The sequence below is a fragment of the Stegostoma tigrinum genome, chromosome 5, assembly GCF_030684315.1.
Source record: "Stegostoma tigrinum isolate sSteTig4 chromosome 5, sSteTig4.hap1, whole genome shotgun sequence".
Lineage (NCBI taxonomy): Eukaryota > Metazoa > Chordata > Chondrichthyes > Orectolobiformes > Stegostomatidae > Stegostoma > Stegostoma tigrinum.
The window spans coordinates 8,460,615-8,480,429 of record NC_081358.1 but is presented as its reverse complement, the minus strand read 5'-3'; the positions used below and the strand labels follow the sequence as shown (position 1 = coordinate 8,480,429).

General features: G+C 39.1%; 1 protein-coding gene across 36 annotated transcripts in view; it reads right to left on the bottom strand.

Annotated features, from left to right (window-relative positions):
- Positions 1 to 19,815, bottom strand: part of clasp2 (cytoplasmic linker associated protein 2) — a 380,999-nt gene that overhangs the window by 93,808 nt on the left and 267,376 nt on the right. For all 36 annotated transcript variants that reach the window (XM_048530161.2, XM_059645804.1, XM_048530163.2 and 33 more), the window contains 2 exons: positions 16,595 to 16,839; positions 16,450 to 16,513 (listed from right to left, as the gene is read on the bottom strand). In XM_048530161.2, the coding sequence (XP_048386118.1) occupies positions 16,450 to 16,513; positions 16,595 to 16,839 (309 nt within the window). The remainder of the gene's footprint in view (positions 1 to 16,449; positions 16,514 to 16,594; positions 16,840 to 19,815) is intronic.

Sequence of the window (19,815 nt, the reverse complement as noted above, 5' to 3'; positions counted from 1 at the left end):
ACCTTGTCTCAGGTTGTTTACAGTCAGACATCTAAAACACTTTATAAAGGCAATATTACTGTACATATTGAGCACAATGACTACTTTCAAAACAGGGCTAAGTAGAAACCATCAAAAACTGAAAATTAATTTCAAAGAAAAAATGCTCACTATAAGATAAGGAAGGTAGGAGAAAGGGAAAGATTCTGCCTCTTTTCCACTCACAAATCACAGGAGGTCTTTCTCAGGATTCTGACTCTTTTAAAAAACCTGTGTGCCACTGTTGTAGTCCTGCCTTCTATTAGTGTTTCAAAAAAAAATTGCTGCATCAATTTTGAACACTAGTTTTTTATTAATTTATATAGGTATTTTTATATTTTTTGGAAAGGGATTTGAAGAATGCCAACATAAGTTACTGGGCTCTTGTAAGCACATGTTCTTTTAATAAAATTATCTGTTCTGCATTGAGTGTTTTGCTTGAGAATTAATCAAACAAGGGGTGAATGGAAAATATCTATCATTGAATTCCTAAAAACAGCAGTGAGCTTTCTAAACACAGTAGCTTTTCAAAACTATCAGGAATTTACTTGCAGAGATGAAGGTACAGTAACTTAGTTCAGCACTTTCATTTGTCAATTCTATCAACTTTAAAAAAAATTATAAGACCCTTTCCAATTTTAAAGAAAACAATAAAGATAAGCTTACCAAAAGATGTTACTGTCTGTATGACAATATGGATTTTATGGTTAAATACATTCTAATGTATAATTTCACAGTTAGATAACTTCCACGAATGAATACATAACAGGTTCCCATTGCAACAATCCCATGAAATAGCTAATGTTGAACAAATGAGTTCAGTCACATTTGGTGTACTCATTTCATAAAGTTTGAAATTGACAGCAAACATAAACAATCTGTCAGTGTATAATCAGTACACAAATAATTAAAATGTACAATTGGGCGATCTGTTAAAAAAAAAGCTAGTTGTCTGAAGCCCTAAAGCACTTGCTTAAAATGTGTGGCTTACAATTAGCTTCAAAATGTCTGAAAATGCACACAAAAGCGAAAAGATTAAACATGCTTTGTGGAGGGTAGGACAGAGATTGACCCTTTTTTGATCCCAAGACTTTTGTGTAATTTCTCCAATCCAAGCGTGTGTTAATATTTAGTTAAATAGGAAGCGCTCTAATGCTGTACCAAGCATTATAATAAAAAGACAATGTAGGCAAAGCACTTGACAAGCAATGTCAGTCTATTAGTTGATCATAGTGCACACAATTTCAGAATAAAATTAGCTACTACTTCATATTTACGCAGCAAACGTTGAATAAAATACTCAAGCTCCTTGGATGGCAGAAATTATGGTCAGTAGGGTGCAAAAGTTAATTTCTGTCATGCAAAGGTTAGACTCCAACAAATACTGAACACACTTACTCTCTATTGAGAGTTCCAACACAAGGGTTTGCATGCAAAAAAAAGATAAACAGACTAATTAGTTGCCATCAATAAGAATACCTATGAGGAAAAAAGCATATTTAATAATTTTCTTATCACATTGAAATATACAAGGTTGATGCAGGACCCAGTTGTACTGCAGTTACTAATTATGAAATCTCTTCACCCCTTGTTTACTCCAAACTCCCCAAACAATGCTTTGACCTCTGCCTTCTGTGTACGACTTCCTCTTTTTGCCCTTTCATTGATAGCCACATCTTATATTTCCTTACAATGAAAATTTCTCCCAGAATCTCTCTGGCTTGCAGCGTCTCACCCAAGCTTTCGGCCATTCATCCTGAAAAGCTCTTCGTTCGGATCTGTATTCTTCTCTTAACACTTGGAGCAGTTTTGAAAAATTTTCCTACTTAAAGGTGAAATATTTAGTTGTATTTTCTTTTTCTTACTTCCACTGGGTCTCAGTAATCAAGCCCATCAATGTCAAAGTCTAAAGTTATGCTTAAATCTTAACATAGTTAAGTATTGAGCACATTAGATGCTATCACATGCTATGACATCTACGTAACTTATTAATTTTAGCCAAGACATTGTTAGGAAGGCCCAAGTATGGGCAGAATGATTACTTTGGACAACTGGCTGCTGAGCTACATTGGAGCACTTTAGACTTGACACACAAATGTTTGAAACATCAGGCAAAGCTTCTCTTCCTATCTTTTCCATTAAAACTGGGGAAAGACAACTAATGTAGATTGCCCATGTGCAGACCTGTATTAATAGGTGAAATGGGGATAGTTACACCCTGAAAATCCTAACTTAAGTGGGCCAATGTTGTGGGAACAATAAATGGTTTTACTAAGTGGAATTTAAATAAAAACCTATTGAATTTGTTCAATCACATTTAGATTTTGTTAAAATGTTGTTTGCTATTGTTGACATTCAAATCCACAGTAAAACAAGTTCACAGTGAACCACTATTTCACTTTACATTGATAATATTTTAGCTTATCAAAATTTGTAATTGCTTTTTCTCCACAAAGATATGATACTATGATATAAAAAAAACACACATTCTCCAACAAATAAGTATCGATACTGCGTGGCTGCCGCCAGCATCACTAGCAAGTGAATCACCATTTAAACTGTTCATTTGATATTAATGGGATTTATCCACAAGGAAACCTGAAATAGTTTTCACACCTTCTGAAAAATAAGAGAGAGAGAATAGAATCTCTTTGCATCTTTACAATCAAATATAACTTCTGGTAAATTATCAAGAAGCCACAATGAGAGTCCCTGTACAAGCTGTACCAATCGCAGTACAGATTTTTCAACAAATACCAACAGAACTCTCTTATCTTTTTATTCTAGCTTTAATTTATTATTAATTAGCATCACTGAGATGAGATAAACCAGAGATATTCCAATTTCTATAGCTATATTAATACGGTTTTATGGTAAGACAGGATATTAAAGGAAGTAGCAAGAAAGGGTAAGATATTGGAGAACTGGTGTTGTCGTTCACATGGCCCTTCCTTTTTATTTGTTAAAAGGTGTACCAGCTGCACAAAATCTTATCCTCCACCACTAACCCCAACATACGAATAAACATCAATACTGAAACAAGAGACTGAATTTGTTATTTCTATCCAAAGACACACTAATCAACTTGCTTTTTCATTCCAGTACACTCTATATGCTGCAAAATATTGATTCTGTATTACTGGGAAAGAGGGACTTTCAGTCTAAGCAAGTATCCAGGCATTCAATAGGACTGAAATAATTGAGTAATTATCTTAATAAAGCTGTATCAGAGATAAATGGGAACTGGAGTTGCTGGAGAATCCGAGACAACAAAGTGTAGAGCTGGATGAATACAGTTGGCCAAGCAGCATCTTAGGAGCACAAAAGCTGATGTTTCGAGCCTAGACCCTTCATCAGAAAAGGGAGAGGGGGAGAGGGTTCTGAAATAAATAGGGAGAGAGGGGGAGGCAAATCGAAGATGGATAGAGGAGAAGGTAGGTGGAGAGGAGACAGACAAGTTAAAGAAGTGGGGATGGAGCCAGTAGAGGTCAGTGTAGGTGGGGAGGTAGGGAGGGGGTAGGTCAATCCGGGGAGGACGGACAGGTCAAGGGGGTGGGATGAGGTTAGTAGGAAGGAAATGGAGGTGCGGCTTGAGGTGGGAGGAGAGAATAGGTGAGTGGAAGAACAAGTTAGGGAGGTGGGGACAAGCTGGGCTGGTTTTGGGATATGGTAGGGGGAGGGGAGATTTTGAATCTTGCGAAATCCACATTGATGCCCGGGCTGCAGGATTCCCAAGTGGAATATGAGTTGCTGTTCCTGCAACCTTCGGGTGGCATCGTTGTGGCACTGCAGGAGGCCCAGGATGGACATGTCATCGCAGGAATGGGAGTGGGAGGTGAAATGGTTTGCGACTGGGAGTTGCAGTTGTTTGTTGCGAACCTAGGGAGGTGTCCTGCAAAGCAGTCCCCAAGCCTCCACTTGGTTTCCCCAATGTACAGGGGGCCACAACAGATACAGTGGACGCAGGAGGAATATCTGAGGAGGAATAGCAATGGCTCACCATAATGCCCTCAATGCCAGTGCATGAAGAACAGAGAAAAAACAAAATCATCAACAATATTTCCAAATGAATTACTGTTCAGTTAGCCCAGACAAAAAATGTGTAAATGGTTGGATATGCACCTAAGTTTTGTCGATATAGCTGAGTTCACTTTTCCAATCGGCATTTCAGAGTTAAATCAAAGGCTGTTGGGATACTGAAAGAAACACGATTTTACTCTTTAAGGCAAGAAAGAGCAGGAAATTCAGGAGGAATTCATGAGAAGAAGGAAGAGATAAATAATGTTCCAATTAATTGATAGTAACCTGTTGGTTATTTAACATTGGTCGAAACCACCTGAATACTCCGGTGAGAACAGCAGAGTTTATTCAAAAAAGTCAATTTAAAATGGCACAACACTGCTGAAAGTTGTAAAGTCAAAAGATAATTCACTTTTTGATTTAGAATAACTGCAATGATGTTTATCTTGCTGACTCACTTAAAATTTCAGGACAATTTATTTTCTTTGCAATGCATTCATTTTCTTTTAGAAGCAGTGCTCAGTTGTTTCAATACCAATGTACTCTCAATCAGTCATCATTGTAAATGTGAGTTTGAAACAAAGTTGCAAATGTGGAAAGATACTGTTAAGTCTGTACAATATCCAGAATTCAAAACAGTTTAATTGTGGCAAGCTGCTTTCAAAAGTGCTGCTTTAAACAAAATATCTCAGAAACACAGGCTGAGTGTAAGCACTGATTCAAAAATGAGTAGTAAAGAACAGATTAAATTTGACATTTGGAGGCAGATATTTGATCACACCTGGAATATATGAATAAGGAGCAGGACTAGGCCACTTCGCCCGTCAATAACATTACTGCTGATCCAACGACTGAAAATTCCCACCCAAATTCCTCACTCCCTTGCTCATCAAGAACCTATCTCAGTCTTAAAAGAATCAAAGACTGAGACTTTTGAGTAAGAGTTTCTTGTTTTAAATGAATAATGCTGTATTTTTAAACAGTGACCCCTAGTTCCAGATTCTCTCTCAAGGCAAAACATCCTCTACAAATGTAAGCTACCAAGTCTCATCATCTATATATTTCAGCCAAGTTATTTCTTCAATCAAATCAAGTTTCTTCTAAGCTCCAGCAGATACATGCCTAGCTTGTTCAATATATCCGACTGCATGTGGTCATACCTGGCATTTATTTAGTAATTCTTCTCTGAATTGCTTCCAACACACTTACATTCTTCCTTGAATAAGGAAACCTATACTGTACTCAGTACTCCAGATATAGTCTCATCAATAATCTGCAAAACTGAAATATAACCTTACTACCTTTGTATTCAAATCACCTTGCATGAGATTAATTCTAAATTTTCTTAAGATTTCTAAACCCAGACTCAAACAATGATGATAAATGGTAAGTGATCCAGTATAGATAAATATGAACACAAATTGATCAATTATGTAAGTTTTGTATTTTACATTAATACCTAAAAATAAATGGTTTCGTAATTTTTGTCATCATTTCCCGACACCGTACAAAGTATGTGAAGGCATTAGAGAGTGTGGACAATGATTCAGAAGATGTGGAACATAAATTACACGGTTAGATGTGAGACTCTGGGCTTATTCCTTTTACAAAAGGTTGAGAGGGGATTCCACAGAAGTGTTCAAAATCATGAGAGATCTAGTCACAGTAAATAGTCAGGAAGTGTTCAATTTGATGAAAGGGTTGAAAACCAGAGACCACTGATGGCATGCACAAGCTAATTGTCTGGGGCTGCGTTTTGTTTGGGGAGGCTGGAATTTGATTGGTTGAATGGCACTTAAGGGGCCACTCCTGCCTTGGGTCACCTCCCCTGACATGCTCAAATTACTGCAGATGGAACAATGCCCCACTGAAATGGACAGCCTACCAGCAGTAATTTATTATGTAGCCTGGCACTTTTTCTTCTCAGCTCTAGCTGCAACAATGTTAGCATACATGTGATAAGGACCTAATGTGGTCATCAACTGACCACTTAAACGGCCTCAACTAGCAGCAGAAGAAGAAAGTCAACCTCTCTTGGACTTATGGTGAAGCTCTTGTGGTGCAGTGGTAGTGTTCCTACCAGTGGACCAGAAGACCCTGTTTCAAGTCCTACATGCTCCAGTCATGTGCTGCAATATGTCTGAATAGATAAACTTGATATATCTTCACCAAGAGGGTATGTTGCACTAAGTGTGGACCAAAGCAACATTTAAGCTCAAAACCCATAAGGGCTCATAAAGGGCTCTTTTGGCAAGATGGTAGTGCCCCTAACTCTAAGCCAGGAGGCTTGGGTTCAAGTCCCATAAAAGATTGGGTGACTAGCAGTAAACAGAAGGTATGCATAAACGGGTCTTTGTCTGATTGGCAGGATGTGACACGGGGAGCCCTGAAGGGATTTATGTTGGAGCTTTCTCTTTTAATGATTTACATTAATGACTTAGAAGAGATTAGCAAAGGCATGGCAGTTAAATTCATGGATAACACAAAGAAAGGTAAGAAAGTAAGGCCAGTTAGCTTAACTTCAGTAGTGGGGAAAATGTTTGAATCTATCATTAAGGAAGAAATAGCAAGACATCTGGATATAAACTGTCCCATCAGAAACACCCAGCATGGGTTCATGAAGGGTAGGTCATGTTTAACTAATTTGGTGGAATTCTTTGAGGACATTACTTGCATGGTGCACAATGGGGAACCTGTGGATGTGGTGTACCTGGATTTCTAGAAGACATTTGACAAGGTGCCACATCAAAGGCTGCTACATAAGATAAAGTTGCACAGTATTACAGGTAATATCTTGGCACGGAGAGAGGATTGGTTGACCAGTGGAAAGCAAAGAGTAGGGGTAAATGGGTGTTTTTCTGGTTGGCAGTCAGTGGCTAGTGGTGTGCCTCAGGGATCAGTGTTAGGACCGCAATTGCTTACAATTTACAAAGATGATTTGGAATTGGGGACTAAGTGTGGTGTGTCAAAATTTGCAGATGACACCAAGGTGAGTGGTAGAGCAAAGTGTGCAAAAGACACTGAAAGTCTGCAGAGGGATATAGATAGTCTAGGTGAGTGGGCAAAGGTCTGGCAGATGGGGTACAATGTTGTTAAGTGTGAGGTCATCTGTTTTGGTAGGAATAAGAGCAAAATGGACTATGTTTTAAATGGTAAAAAACTGCAGCATGCTGCTGTACAGAGGGATGTGGGTGACCTTGTGCATGAATTGCTAAAAATAGGATTGCAGGTGCAGCAGTTAATTAAAAAGGCAAATGGAATTTTGTTTGCCATTGCTAGAGGGATGGAGTTTAAAAACAGGTAGGCTATGCTGCAGCTATATAGGGTCCTGGCCAGGCCACACCTGGAGTACTGTGTGCAGTTTTGATCTCCTTACTTGAGAAAAGATATACTAGCACTGGAAGGGGTGCAGAGGAGATTCACTCGGTGGATTCCAGTGTTGAGAGGGTTGGTTTATGAGGGCAGACCGAGTAGATTGGGATTATACTCACTGGAATTCAGAAGAATGAGGGGAGATCTTATAGAAGCATATAAGATTATGAAGGCAATAGATAAGGTGGAGGCAGGGAGGTTGTTTCTGCTAGCAGGTGAAACTAGGGCTAGAGGGCATCGTCTCAAAATAAAGTGAAGCGGACGTAGAACGGAGGTCAGGAGGAACTTCTTCACTCAAAGGGTTGTGAATCTATGGAATTCCCTGCCCAGTGAAGCAGTTGAAGCTACCTCGCTGAATGTTTTTAAGGCAAGGGGGGGGGGGGTGCGCGCGGTGGTAAGTGGAGCTGAGTCTCAAAAAGATCAGTCATGATCTTACCAAATGGCGGGGCAGGCTCGAGAGGCCAGATGACCTACTCCTGCTCTTAGTTCTTATGTTCTTATAAAGAAGACGTATAGAATTAGATAGATAGTTTGTGTGAGGGGACAAAAATCTGGTAAATGGAATTTAATATGGGAAAATGTGAAATTGTTTTTTCATTCTTCCTGCTAAAGTTATCAAAGTATACTTAAATGGAGCACAAGTGTGGAAACCTGAGGTGCATGTATCACAACAAGTTAGTAGACAGGGGTACAGCAAGTAATCCAGAAGGCTAATGGGATACAACCTTTCTATACAATAGGAACTGAACATAAAAGTAAGAATGTTATGTTTCAGTAATACAGGACACTGGTAAGAGCAAAACTTGTATACTGTGTGCAGTTTCAGTTTCTCATTTAAGGAAAGATGTAAATATGTTGGATGCAGTTCATAGGAGGCTTACTGTATTCATGAGGATAGGTTGAACAAGCTGGCCTTGTTTCGAGTGGAGTTTAAAAGAGTGAGGGCTGATTTAATTGAAGTGTATGAGGTCTTAACAAGACATGGAAAGAATGTTTCCTGTTTTGATGAGTACAGAACTAGAAGCCACTGCTTTAAAAGTAGGGGTCATCCTTTTGGGACAAAGATGAGCAGAGATTTTCTCTCAGAGACCTGTGTCCCAGAATGTGGTGGAAATAGAACCTATTTAATATATTTAAGGCAGAAATTAGGCAAGGGAATTGAAAGGTAGATTTCCAAGACCTCAGGCTTTTTTTTATTCATTTAAGAGATGAGGGCATCACTGGCTAGGCCAGCATTTATTGTCTATCCCAGAGGGCGGTTAAGAGTCAACCACATTGCTGTGGGTCTGAGGTCGCATGTTGGCCAGACCTGGTAAGGATGGCAGTTTCCTTCCCTAAAGGATATCAGTGAATGAGATAGGTTTTTCCCTTTAATTGGCAATGGATTCATGGATTCTTAATTCCAGATTTTTATTCAATTCAAATACCTGCATCTGCCATTTTGGGACTCAAACCCAGGTCCCCAGAGTATTAGAGATAATGGGAACTGCAGATGCTGGAGATTCCAAGATAATAAAATGTGAGGCTGGATGAACACAGCAGGCCAAGCAGCATCTCAGGAGCACAAAAGCTGACGTTTCGGGCCTAGACCCTTCATCAGAGAGGGGGATGGGGGGAGGGAACTGGAATAAATAGGGAGAGAGGGGGAGGCGGACCGAAGATGGAGAGTAAAGAAGATAGGTGGAGAAGGTGTGGGTGGGGAGGTAGGGAGGGGATAGGTCAGTCCAGGGAAGACAGACAGGTCAAGGAGGTGGGATGAGGTTAGTAGGTAGCTGGGGGTGCGGCTTGGGGTGGGAGGAAGGGATGGGTGAGAGGAAGAACCGGTTAGGGAGGCAGAGACAGGTTGGACTGGTTTTGGGATGCAGTGGGTGGGGGGGAAGAGCTGGGCTGGTTGTGTGGTGCAGTGGGGGGAGGGGATGAACTGGGCTGGTTTAGGGATGCAGTGGGGGAAGGGGAGATTTTGAAACTGGTGAAGTCCACATTGATACCATATGGCTGCCTGGGAACCCTGCAGCCATATGGTATCAATGTGGACTTCACCAGTTTCAAAATCTCCCCTTCCCCCACTGCATCCCTAAACCAGCCCAGTTCATCCCCTCCCCCCACTGCACCACACAACCAGCCCAGCTCTTCCCCCCCACCCACTGCATCCCAAAACCAGTCCAACCTGTCTCTGCCTCCCTAACCGGTTCTTCCTCTCACCCATCCCTTCCTCCCACCCCAAGCCGCACCCCCAGCTACCTACTAACCTCATCCCACCTCCTTGACCTGTCCGTCTTCCCTGGACTGACCTATCCCCTCCCTACCTCCCCACCCACACCTTCTCCACCTATCTTCTTTACTCTCCATCTTCGGTCCGCCTCCCCCTCTCTCCCTATTTATTCCAGTTCCCTCCCCCCATCCCCCTCTCTGATGAAGGGTCTAGGCCCGAAACGTCAGCTTTTGTGCTCCTGAGATGCTGCTTGGCCTGCTGTGTTCATCCAGCCTCACATTTTATTATCCCCAGAGTATTACCTGTGTCGCTGGATTAACAGTCCAGCGACAATACCATGAGATCACTACCTCCCCAGATAGGAATGTAGCTGGGAATGTACGTTTGAAACACAAACAGATGAGTCATGATCTCACTAATGGAAGAGCAGGCTCAAAGGCATGAATACCCTACTTCTGTGGCTCTTTCATATGATTGTATAACAATCAGACTTCTATTAATTCCCATCCCACGTACCAGATATGCCACTTACACTAGCCAAATTAATCCAGAAAATCAAAAATAGAGGATTATCTTTTGATACTTGTTACTTCCACATAAGTATAATTTAGATACTTTGTTCTACTTCTCTAATTAATCATTAGCTACAACTCATTCTGCTCTGTTCCAATTTGGCTCAATGTCATTTTTTCCACTTATCCTTCCAACAAGCACATCAGTACTCAGTGATATTAATACCTTGTAAACAGCTTCTTTCCGTCCTAGAACTGGATTCAATGCACACAGAATCTAAAATCCTCACTCCTGCACAATCCTCCAAGACAAGCATCAATGGATTTCATTGAAATAAAAACAAAATACAAAACAACATCTCAGCAAGTTTTTTTTTCAGAATTTTAGAATCTACACTTTGCTGCTTTTGAATGTGCGACACAGGAAACAATCTTTTGACAACCCTGCTTTTGGTCATGTTCTTCAGCCCTGACTCATTAGATTTTCTTAAGATCTCCATACTGTCATTTTCTCTGTCATTAATTCCTCTGCAAACCATAATCTTTAGCTGTATCCTCTCCCCTTCCAAATGATTTCCCACCTACTCTGTTATGACTTTTAATGTAATGGCAAGGAAGTAATTATGGAATGTGGAGGGCGGTCATAATTAGAAAGCAACATAGCCCTTTAATAAGTGAACTTGTGACCACTTCCGCTTCTACTCTCTTTTATTCCTTTCTATCCTCTGGATATCCACTTCTTTTATAGCAACATGGCACTATGTTTATTTTTCTCTATCAGAGATGAGTGAATAAAAAAAAAGTTTCGATTTGTAGGGAATAGCAGTGGTAGAGGCAATTGATGTAAAATAGTCATCAAGAAATCCAGTTGAGAATTCAGGAGCAATTTCTTTACCTCAAGAGTGGCGAGAATGCGCAGCAGGGAAAAGCTAAGGTGAATAATATGGATACGTTTAAGGGAAAGCTAGGCAAACATGTGAGGAAGGAGTGATAGATTTGGGTGAGGAAAGATGGAAATAGGCCAGAATCGGATGTAAAAATGGGCATAGACTAGTTGGGTCAAATGCCCTGTTGCCATGACGTATAAGTTCCACCCTTGTACGCAACATGTAGCACTAAAGAGTATGTGGATAGTTTCACATTCACATAAAAACCTGTATTCAAATAATTTTTGATTCTTCTATCTGGCGCACAATGTCAGAATGGCTCATGTTGAAACTTACCATTCTTCTGCTGAGCAATGCAATATTCCAGCAATTCATGCATTTATAGATCCAGTGAAGTCCTCACATGTCAAAGAACAGTACAAAACACGAACAGGCCCTTCAACCCACCAAGCCTGTGCCAATACATGATGTCTTTTTAAAAGTAAAAACCTTTTCCTTCCATGTGGTCTGTCTCCCGCCATTCCCTGCCTATTCATGTATCCGTCAAGATACTTCTTAAATGCTGCTATTGCATCTGCTGCTATCTCCCTAGGCGGCATTAAGTTTGTCTAATCTCTCCTCACAGCTAATACCTTCCAAACCAGGCAACATCATGGTAAACCTTTTCTACATATTCTCCAAAGATAGCACATCCTGGCGTGACGACTGGAACTGTGTGCGATTTTCTATAGTGTGAGGCCACACAAGAATGTAACTATTGTGTTATAGGAGAAATACCTGTACTTGTACGACTTCCGTCATTTACTGTATGATTCCCTCCTGCATTAGACCCTCCAAAATACAATTCCTCACATTTGTCTGAAATAAATTCAATTTCTAATCTCTCTGCTCACGTCTCTAGCCTATCATTACCCCCACTGTATCCTCTGGCAAATCTCCTCACTATCCACAGCTTCTCCAATACTTGTGTTGTCTGCAAACTTACTAATCAGACCACATACATTCATCTTAGGAACAGAAAAGCTGACGTTTCGGGCCTAGACCCTTCATCAGAAAAGTGTGTACCACGACATCTGAATGCTCACACTCTCTTTTGAGAATGTTCTGTTCTTCTCAGAGGCATCCTTAACCCTGGTCGCAGGGAGACAACACAAGGTCCTGGAGTCCCTTTTGCGGCCATAGAAAGACCCATCTGAGCCACTGACTATACAGTCCCTTATTATTATTGCTCTTCTGCACTGTGAACCACCCTGCTGTAATACAGAGTCTGCTGTGGTTCCACCGTTCCGCTGGTGTTGTTAACATCCCTGGACAGGTCACCACCCCCCCAGTACTATCCAAGTAACAGAAAAATAAACTAAAACACAGAATATAAAGGCAAAAAAATGAAGGAATAAAGGAAATATCCAACTCTACAGTCCTTTTTGTTAAGTGCTCCACTATGGGCCATGAACCTGGTGGCCAGGCATGTGTGTACTTCACCACACTGATGCCACGGGAACGAAAGTCACCATGTCACCTCCATCAACAGTTTTGCCACTATGAGTCCTCGCTGGATCTCACCAATGCAGGCATCACCGATGCCACCGGGTACTGCACTGGCCCAAACTTCATTTCACTGCTCCCTCTATGAATCTGCATTGGATGCAGATGCTGCTGGGAACCCAAACTCTCCTCCATAGCAGCAACCATGAGTGCTATGACCGCCTCGAAGGTGCAGAAGCTGCCAGATGCTGCTGCTATGAGTCCACGCTGCTGAGCCCACTTGCTACCACTGTCGCCACGACCGAGCTCTTCACCAAGAGACAGGGAAAATAAAAGATAACAAAAAGGAGGGAAAAGAGAAAAAAAGAAAGCAATGAAAAGAAGAGCAGATGGAGCGGGCCAGCCTCAAGCTCAGAGGCCTCTACTTCACTACCATCTTAAATTTGAGTAACTTAAGAACCTGCAAAAGGAACTTTAGAAGTGTTGCTGAAGCCTTCTCCCATTAGGTTTGTAGACTGGGTATCTTTCTTTCAAAGGATTAGGTTAGTTCTTGAATGTGATAATCTTCTGGCACTGTGAAGACTCCTAGTCCTTTGCCAGCAAATAACAAAGTTGTGAATACCATATACCATATTGTGAATAATGAAACCAAGAGAAAAGATAAAATGAAGATCTCAAACCAGAAATCAGGAGTTAGTTGTCCAAGGTAGACAAACAAGAGACTGGAAGAACATAGCTGGCCAGGCAGCATCTGGAGCAAAGGAGCAGTCAACATTTCGGGTACTCTCCTTCTTCAGTACTGGATGTGGGTATTGGTAGGGCTGCAGATAAACTGGGATGGGGGGGGGGGGGGGGGGAGAGGAGGTGAAATAGATGGACACTGGTAGTAGGTACAACCTCGTTGGACGCTGGGGCGGATGAATCTGGTTGGTGGCTGGAAGGGAGAGTCAGAAGGTGGAATGGAAGGGAGAAGGTGGGGCTGGGAGGGGAGGCAGGGGATGGGTGGCAGGGTTATTTGAAATTGGAGAACTCAATGTTGAGTCCTCCAGGTAGTTGTCACCTCTTTTATTTATCAAAACTGCAGATAGGAAAGTGTGCCGAAAGCTGAGAATTATGTTCAGTAAGAAGTCAGCACATTTGTGACATTCACTTCTAATAATTATTTTCCTCATGGGGTCAAATTTTTGGGATTTGCAAGGAAAGAAGGCAAGAACAAAGTTCATCCTTTATTTGTCTCAGGTAAACAGCTACAATCACATCTGTTGGAGACAGGAAAAAATGTCCTTGTGGAAACTGGATCACATGAAGCTGGTCCTCATTTGATGTTGAAAACAATTATTTACCAACACCATGTCAGATCACTGCCACAACTATTTTCCAATCTGAGTAAAATGCTCAGACATGAAATATTTACAGTGAAGAAATCAATGAAGAAAGATGATCTATGCAGAGTCAGATAGCATATGAAGCCACTCCACGGCTGTAGTGTGGATGCAGTAGGTTTCTTCTGATTTGATATTCAATGAAAGACAAGCAGTTACTGAACATTTAGATGCCTCACATCCTGTGTAAGCTTTGGAATGAATGAAATCGTGACCAAACAAATCAAAGCCAAACTAATTTTCAGATGTGAGGATATTCTCCCTTTCAGTAAGTTAAAAAAAATTTCTATGGTGCAAGGGATGTACACGCTCAATAAGGCAAGATTAGAACACTACAATTTTTTCTGAAAAAAGCGAGTTAAAATTCATCAGCAAAAGCATTTGTTTCTCTTTAGCCAGCAGGTTGGGGAATCGCACAGTTGGTGCTCAAAAGTGTAGCTAAAATTTCACTCCAGTTATATAGCATTCCTTATCTAGAATTACAAATAGCTTCATCAGATATTACTTTTAGTCAATGATGTGAACATAATATCCACATGAAAATCAAATTAATGTCAGTGGAAAGGTCCAGTTTTTCGTGACCCAATAACCTGCACCTCTCAAATCACATTGACAGCACATGTTCTTGTAAAGATTGGCTACTCAATGCTGGAGTCAATTCGATCTCAATGTACGAGTATTCTTTTTTGACCACTTGTCAAATTGCTGCATTGTATTTAAAAATAATCTGAGAGAAAGCCAAAGTAGAAATTCACAAGGTGGAGGTTAGGAAAAACACATGTGTGTTGAAATCTGAATGTCTTGGGCATCTAGTTACACGTGAATGGCCACACAGAGTAAAACACATGATTATTAACTTTGACAAATAAGGAAGAATGACTTTTTGCAGTTCAACTTAACTTTGGATAGTGTCCATCTGCCAAAAGAAGAAAATGGGACAAAGAAATGGCACTGAGTCTTCCATGGCCCTGGGATTACACAAAGCACTTTACAGCCTATTTGATCCTTTCTGAGATAATAGTCACTGATACACAGTTGGTTACATCGCAGAAAAATTCCACATCCAATGTTCTAGCAATGACTTAATGACCTGTTAACCTATTACACTGAAGTAGGCTAAGAGATAAATATTTGCAAGGAAGGGAGGAAAGAATTTTCCTGTAATTTGCTAAATTGTGCATCTTTTAAATCAATTTAAGAGGACAGATGCATGAGACATCCGTTTCAGCATAATCCAAACGTACAGCGCTCCCTCAACATTGCATTGTTATAGGTCTAAATAAAATTAACTGTCTGGAATGGGATCTGAAACTACAATCTTCTGACTCAGGAGGTAGGATTACTACCACTGAGCCATGGCTCATGAGCAAGGAGTAACACAGCAACTCAAATAACATAAGCAAATTACCGATGTCAGTATGTTCAAATCTTTTAAATGAACTACACATTTTCTCATTTTCTTTGTCAATTTGCTTTGTTCCTACAAAAGATAGAGGGTACTGGAATGCAGCAATGATGTGAGATGATAGATGTACAGAGGACTACAATAATTAGTCTTTATCACTATAGTAGCCCAGTTGGAGTGTCAATACTATGTAAAATGGCTTCTGGTGAAAAATATACATCTGCTGTTTTTTATTCAGTTATGTTTGATTTGTTGATGTTCTGAACATAGTATGTTTTAAGAGATCAATGGGAGTTAGAAGTTCAATGAATTTCCCTTTCTAATTATCATGCAATGAAAAGACAAAGAATATTACTTATTCTGTTAAATTCTACTTAGAATGCGTAGTTGATCTAAACGAGGAAAGGCAATTAAACTAGGACAACCAATGATATTTGAATAAGTTTATAAACTTATTTAAATAAATAGTAGGTATTTATTAATATAATAAATGTAGGTATCCAAAATAATTCATATAAAATTTCTGGTCTGGTATTTTAATTATAATTTTAAATATTAAATTGTCTAAAATTCTTCAAATTGATATTGATTTGTTCACATAATTCAGCCTTGATGCTGATAAACATTAAAATTGAGGATTCCACCAATATTTAAACCTCATTATCCTTACAATTATTTCTGTCAAACTTATATGGAGAGGTTGAATGTTATATTTTGCAATATTCAGTGCTTAAAGCCTATTACTTTAGAAATACTTTATCTACATAATATGATCAATTTAAACGTGAAGAACAATGTTTACGTTTTTAATGCAAATTGTGTTAGAAAACCCATTAATTGTAGCTGTTTAATAGCTTGTGGTCTATTAGCTAGACACTCTCTGGAGATGATAGTTTGTGAAGGAATGAGCATGGAATCATGGTGCTCAGTAATGGCATGAACATACAATGTAGCTGGTCGGTGGTAATGCATCAACGGAGGATAAACAACTGCCATGAAAAAAACACTAAGCATATTAAACTACATTCATCAGTTGCAATTCTATTTTAAAATTAATAGAAAGAAAACAAAACTACAACTGTTTGAAATTCCAAAGATTCTGTTAATATCGATGAGCTAATTTAAAAAGGTTTTAAGCAAAATTACCCCAGCATACCTTGCTGTGAGGATCCGCAAACATCCTTGTGAAGATTTCACACAACCTTTTCAATTCGACACGACTGTTGAAGAGAATAATAATTTGATTAGCTAATAATACTACACAATTTAAAAACGTAATGTAAACTTATTAATTTGTCTACCTCAATGTCCGTTGGTTTTTCAGCAAGTTTTGCAAGCCCAGCAGACCCTCTTTCCTTTCTGAAAAATTGGTGCTTGCACAGCGATTAAGGACCTCAGCTACATCTTCAGTCTGTCGCATATATGTAGGGATGCTGCCATTTCGAGAACTGTACGAACGCTCAGAGCAGACACTGGATGCATCGCTGTTGGCATCATCATCAGAATATATGCCGTATGATTCATACCTTCTCCTTGCTGGCTTTTTCTGTAACAGAACAGGGCTTATTATGCATCTTCACTATTCTTATATTAAGATTCCAACAAAGAAATGAATGATTGAGAATTAATTCTATTTTTCATTTTACAAAAGTGACGTGAAAACAATAATTATTTAGATCTTCGCTCTTTACAATTGCTTTGTCCTCTGTGACAATAAATTCACTTGATTGGATAGTCCACAAAATAAATGTCTGCAAGCTAGTATAGTTTTATCAAAAGATACAGCACTGAAATTAGATAAGCTTTCTATACTAAATCTTTGCATTTAAAAAGTTAATTCAAAACTTTATCTAAATGTGCAAAGCATTTACAATAACATAGACAAACTAGTGGCACGAATCAAGATTAATGGTTCAATTATAGTGATATGATTATGAGAGGACCAAGGTTAAAAAGAAATATTCAAGGGGAGAAAATATTTCAAAAGGACGAGTAACCCCAATAGTCAAAGATGACAGGTCAGCAGTGAGAAAGGATATTCACAAGTCAGAATAATCACATATTCAGAAATCACAAAGGAGAATCAGTATGGGTGGAGACTGGGGGTGAGAAAGGCTGAAGTACCAGTAGGAATAATTTATAAGTCACCCAGAAGTGGTTACACTGCTCGACAGAGAATTACACAAGAAATAATTGGCGCATGTAACAAAGGCAATGTAAAAATTGAAGATTTTAATCTTCATATGGTTTGAATCAAATAGACAAACATGATATGGAAAATTGATATCCAGAATGTTTTTTCTGATAGTTTCTTACAGCAGTATACTGTGGAACCAATTAGGGATTAACCTATTGTGCAACTATGCAGAGTTTCTTCTCAATTTCACAATGAAAGATCCTTTGGGAAAGATGGATCAAAATACAAATGAATTCAATATTAAATGTCAAAACAACATACTTATCTCAAGCACAAATCTTAAATTCAAATTTAAACACACATTCATAAGCATAAGGGAAGAGTTGGTTAAAGTTCATTGGGAATCTAAATACAAATAAAAGGTATGGTGGTAAGAATATTGTGTGAAACATTTAAAGAAATAGTTCACAAGTTTGACAAAAATACATTCTACTGAAAAAAAACATAAACTCAGCAAAATAGATCCGTTCTGGATTACTGAGGAAGTTCAGGTAACATTACATTTCGTAAAAAAAAGCTGAAAATGTGACACAGAAATGTGTAAACCTGAAGATTCGAGGTGCTTTAGAAACTAAAGAGCCACCTAAAAATCCTAAAAAGCAGAGGAAAAAAAATATGCAAATTAACCAGAAATATAAAAACAGATTGAAAGAGCTTTTACAAGTACATAAAGAGTGACCAACTGAAATAAGTTAACAAGGTGTACAGCTGGATGAACACAGCAGGCCAGGCAACATCAGAGGAGCAGCAAAGCTAACGTTTCGGATCAGGTCTCTTCTTCCAAAGATTAACTCAAATAAATGGAGTTTCCTTAAGAGGCAGAGGTAAAAATAGATATCATGGGAATGAGGAAATGGTGGACAAAACATTTTGTGCGTCTTCACAGCAGAACACACACATTATATACAACAAAGACAGGACAGGCTCAGGGTTTAAATGAGTAAGAAACTTAAAGGTAATTTATATCAGCAAGTATAAAATGTTGTAAAAGCACTAGAGACTAAAATCTGATCAATCTCCAGGACCAAATGATACCCTTGATCGAGGAGTTTTAAAAAGTTTTGGGTGCAGATATAGTCCATGCACAGTTACGATAATCCAAAGTTCCTTAGGCTCTAGAAATGGTCACAGTATGTTGAAGTTATTAATGAAAGAGAGAGAACAAGGAACAAGAAAAAAAGAACAGGTATAGGCCACTGGGCCTTTTTAGTCTGCTTCATCATTCATGAAATTCACGACTGATCTGCTTTAAGTTTTGAATTCCACATTCTGAACTAACAGAAGTAGTCTTTGTTCTCTTACATCACAAGAATCTGGTCACATCTAAAATATTCGATGACCCTACTTCTATTGCCAACTGGGGCAGAGAGCTCCAAAGTTGCATAATCCTGTAAGAAAAAAATTCTCATCTGTCCTAAAAGGCCAACCCTAATTTTTAAACAGAGCTACTAATTGCAGAGCTCACCCAGAGGAGTAAATATCTTTTTCATTTCCACCTTGAGTAAAGATTACATTTTTCATTGGAATATAACATTGAAAGTGTGGACACTGCTGTGTTGCAGAATATGTTCCAGGTATATTTATTGTTTTTTTTCACGCAATTCGAAAGTCAAAAGGTGGGTATGTATAGTTTTCACTTATTGGTAACAAAGGATTATCTAACTTTTGGAGCAGCTGGGCTTGATATTTTTGGGAGAAAAGCAGGCAGCAGGCACCAGGCATCAGGTACCTCTGAGTTAGTAACCTGCCTAGCAGCAGCCTTTGGATTTCAAGCTGCTATTTGTCACATTAGCGGAAGTGGAAACTGAACACAGACCTCTATAAAACCTGCAACCAAATGAGCATCCCCTCTTTTTCTTTCTTAACTTCTGAGAGTTCAAAGAAAATTCAGATTCTGATAAGAATAACTAACTCAAACAAACACCTACGACCAAATGACTTGTTACTGAAATGAGGATTTTATATTGCCTTGCTGTTATTACAGAATTTAGGTATTTGTTAAAGGATAAGTTTGTTTTTAATAAATAAGTTTTCTTTTGTTTATTGATGAAACCTGGTAAGAGTTTCTTTTGTCTTAGATAGCAGTCAGGGAAATTAGTCATCTTGGTGATGTGATTTATCATTTACATTCTTGTGAGTATTGAGTTGTGGACCTTGACGATCAAAGCCATAACATTTGTGAAGACCATTCAGAATCTGATACACTTCAATCTAGTTACCCCTCACTCTTCTAAATTCCATTGAAAACAAGCCCAATCAGTCCAACTTTTCCTCATTAGAAAATTTGTTCATCCCAGGTATTAACTTAGTGAATCTCCTCTGGAC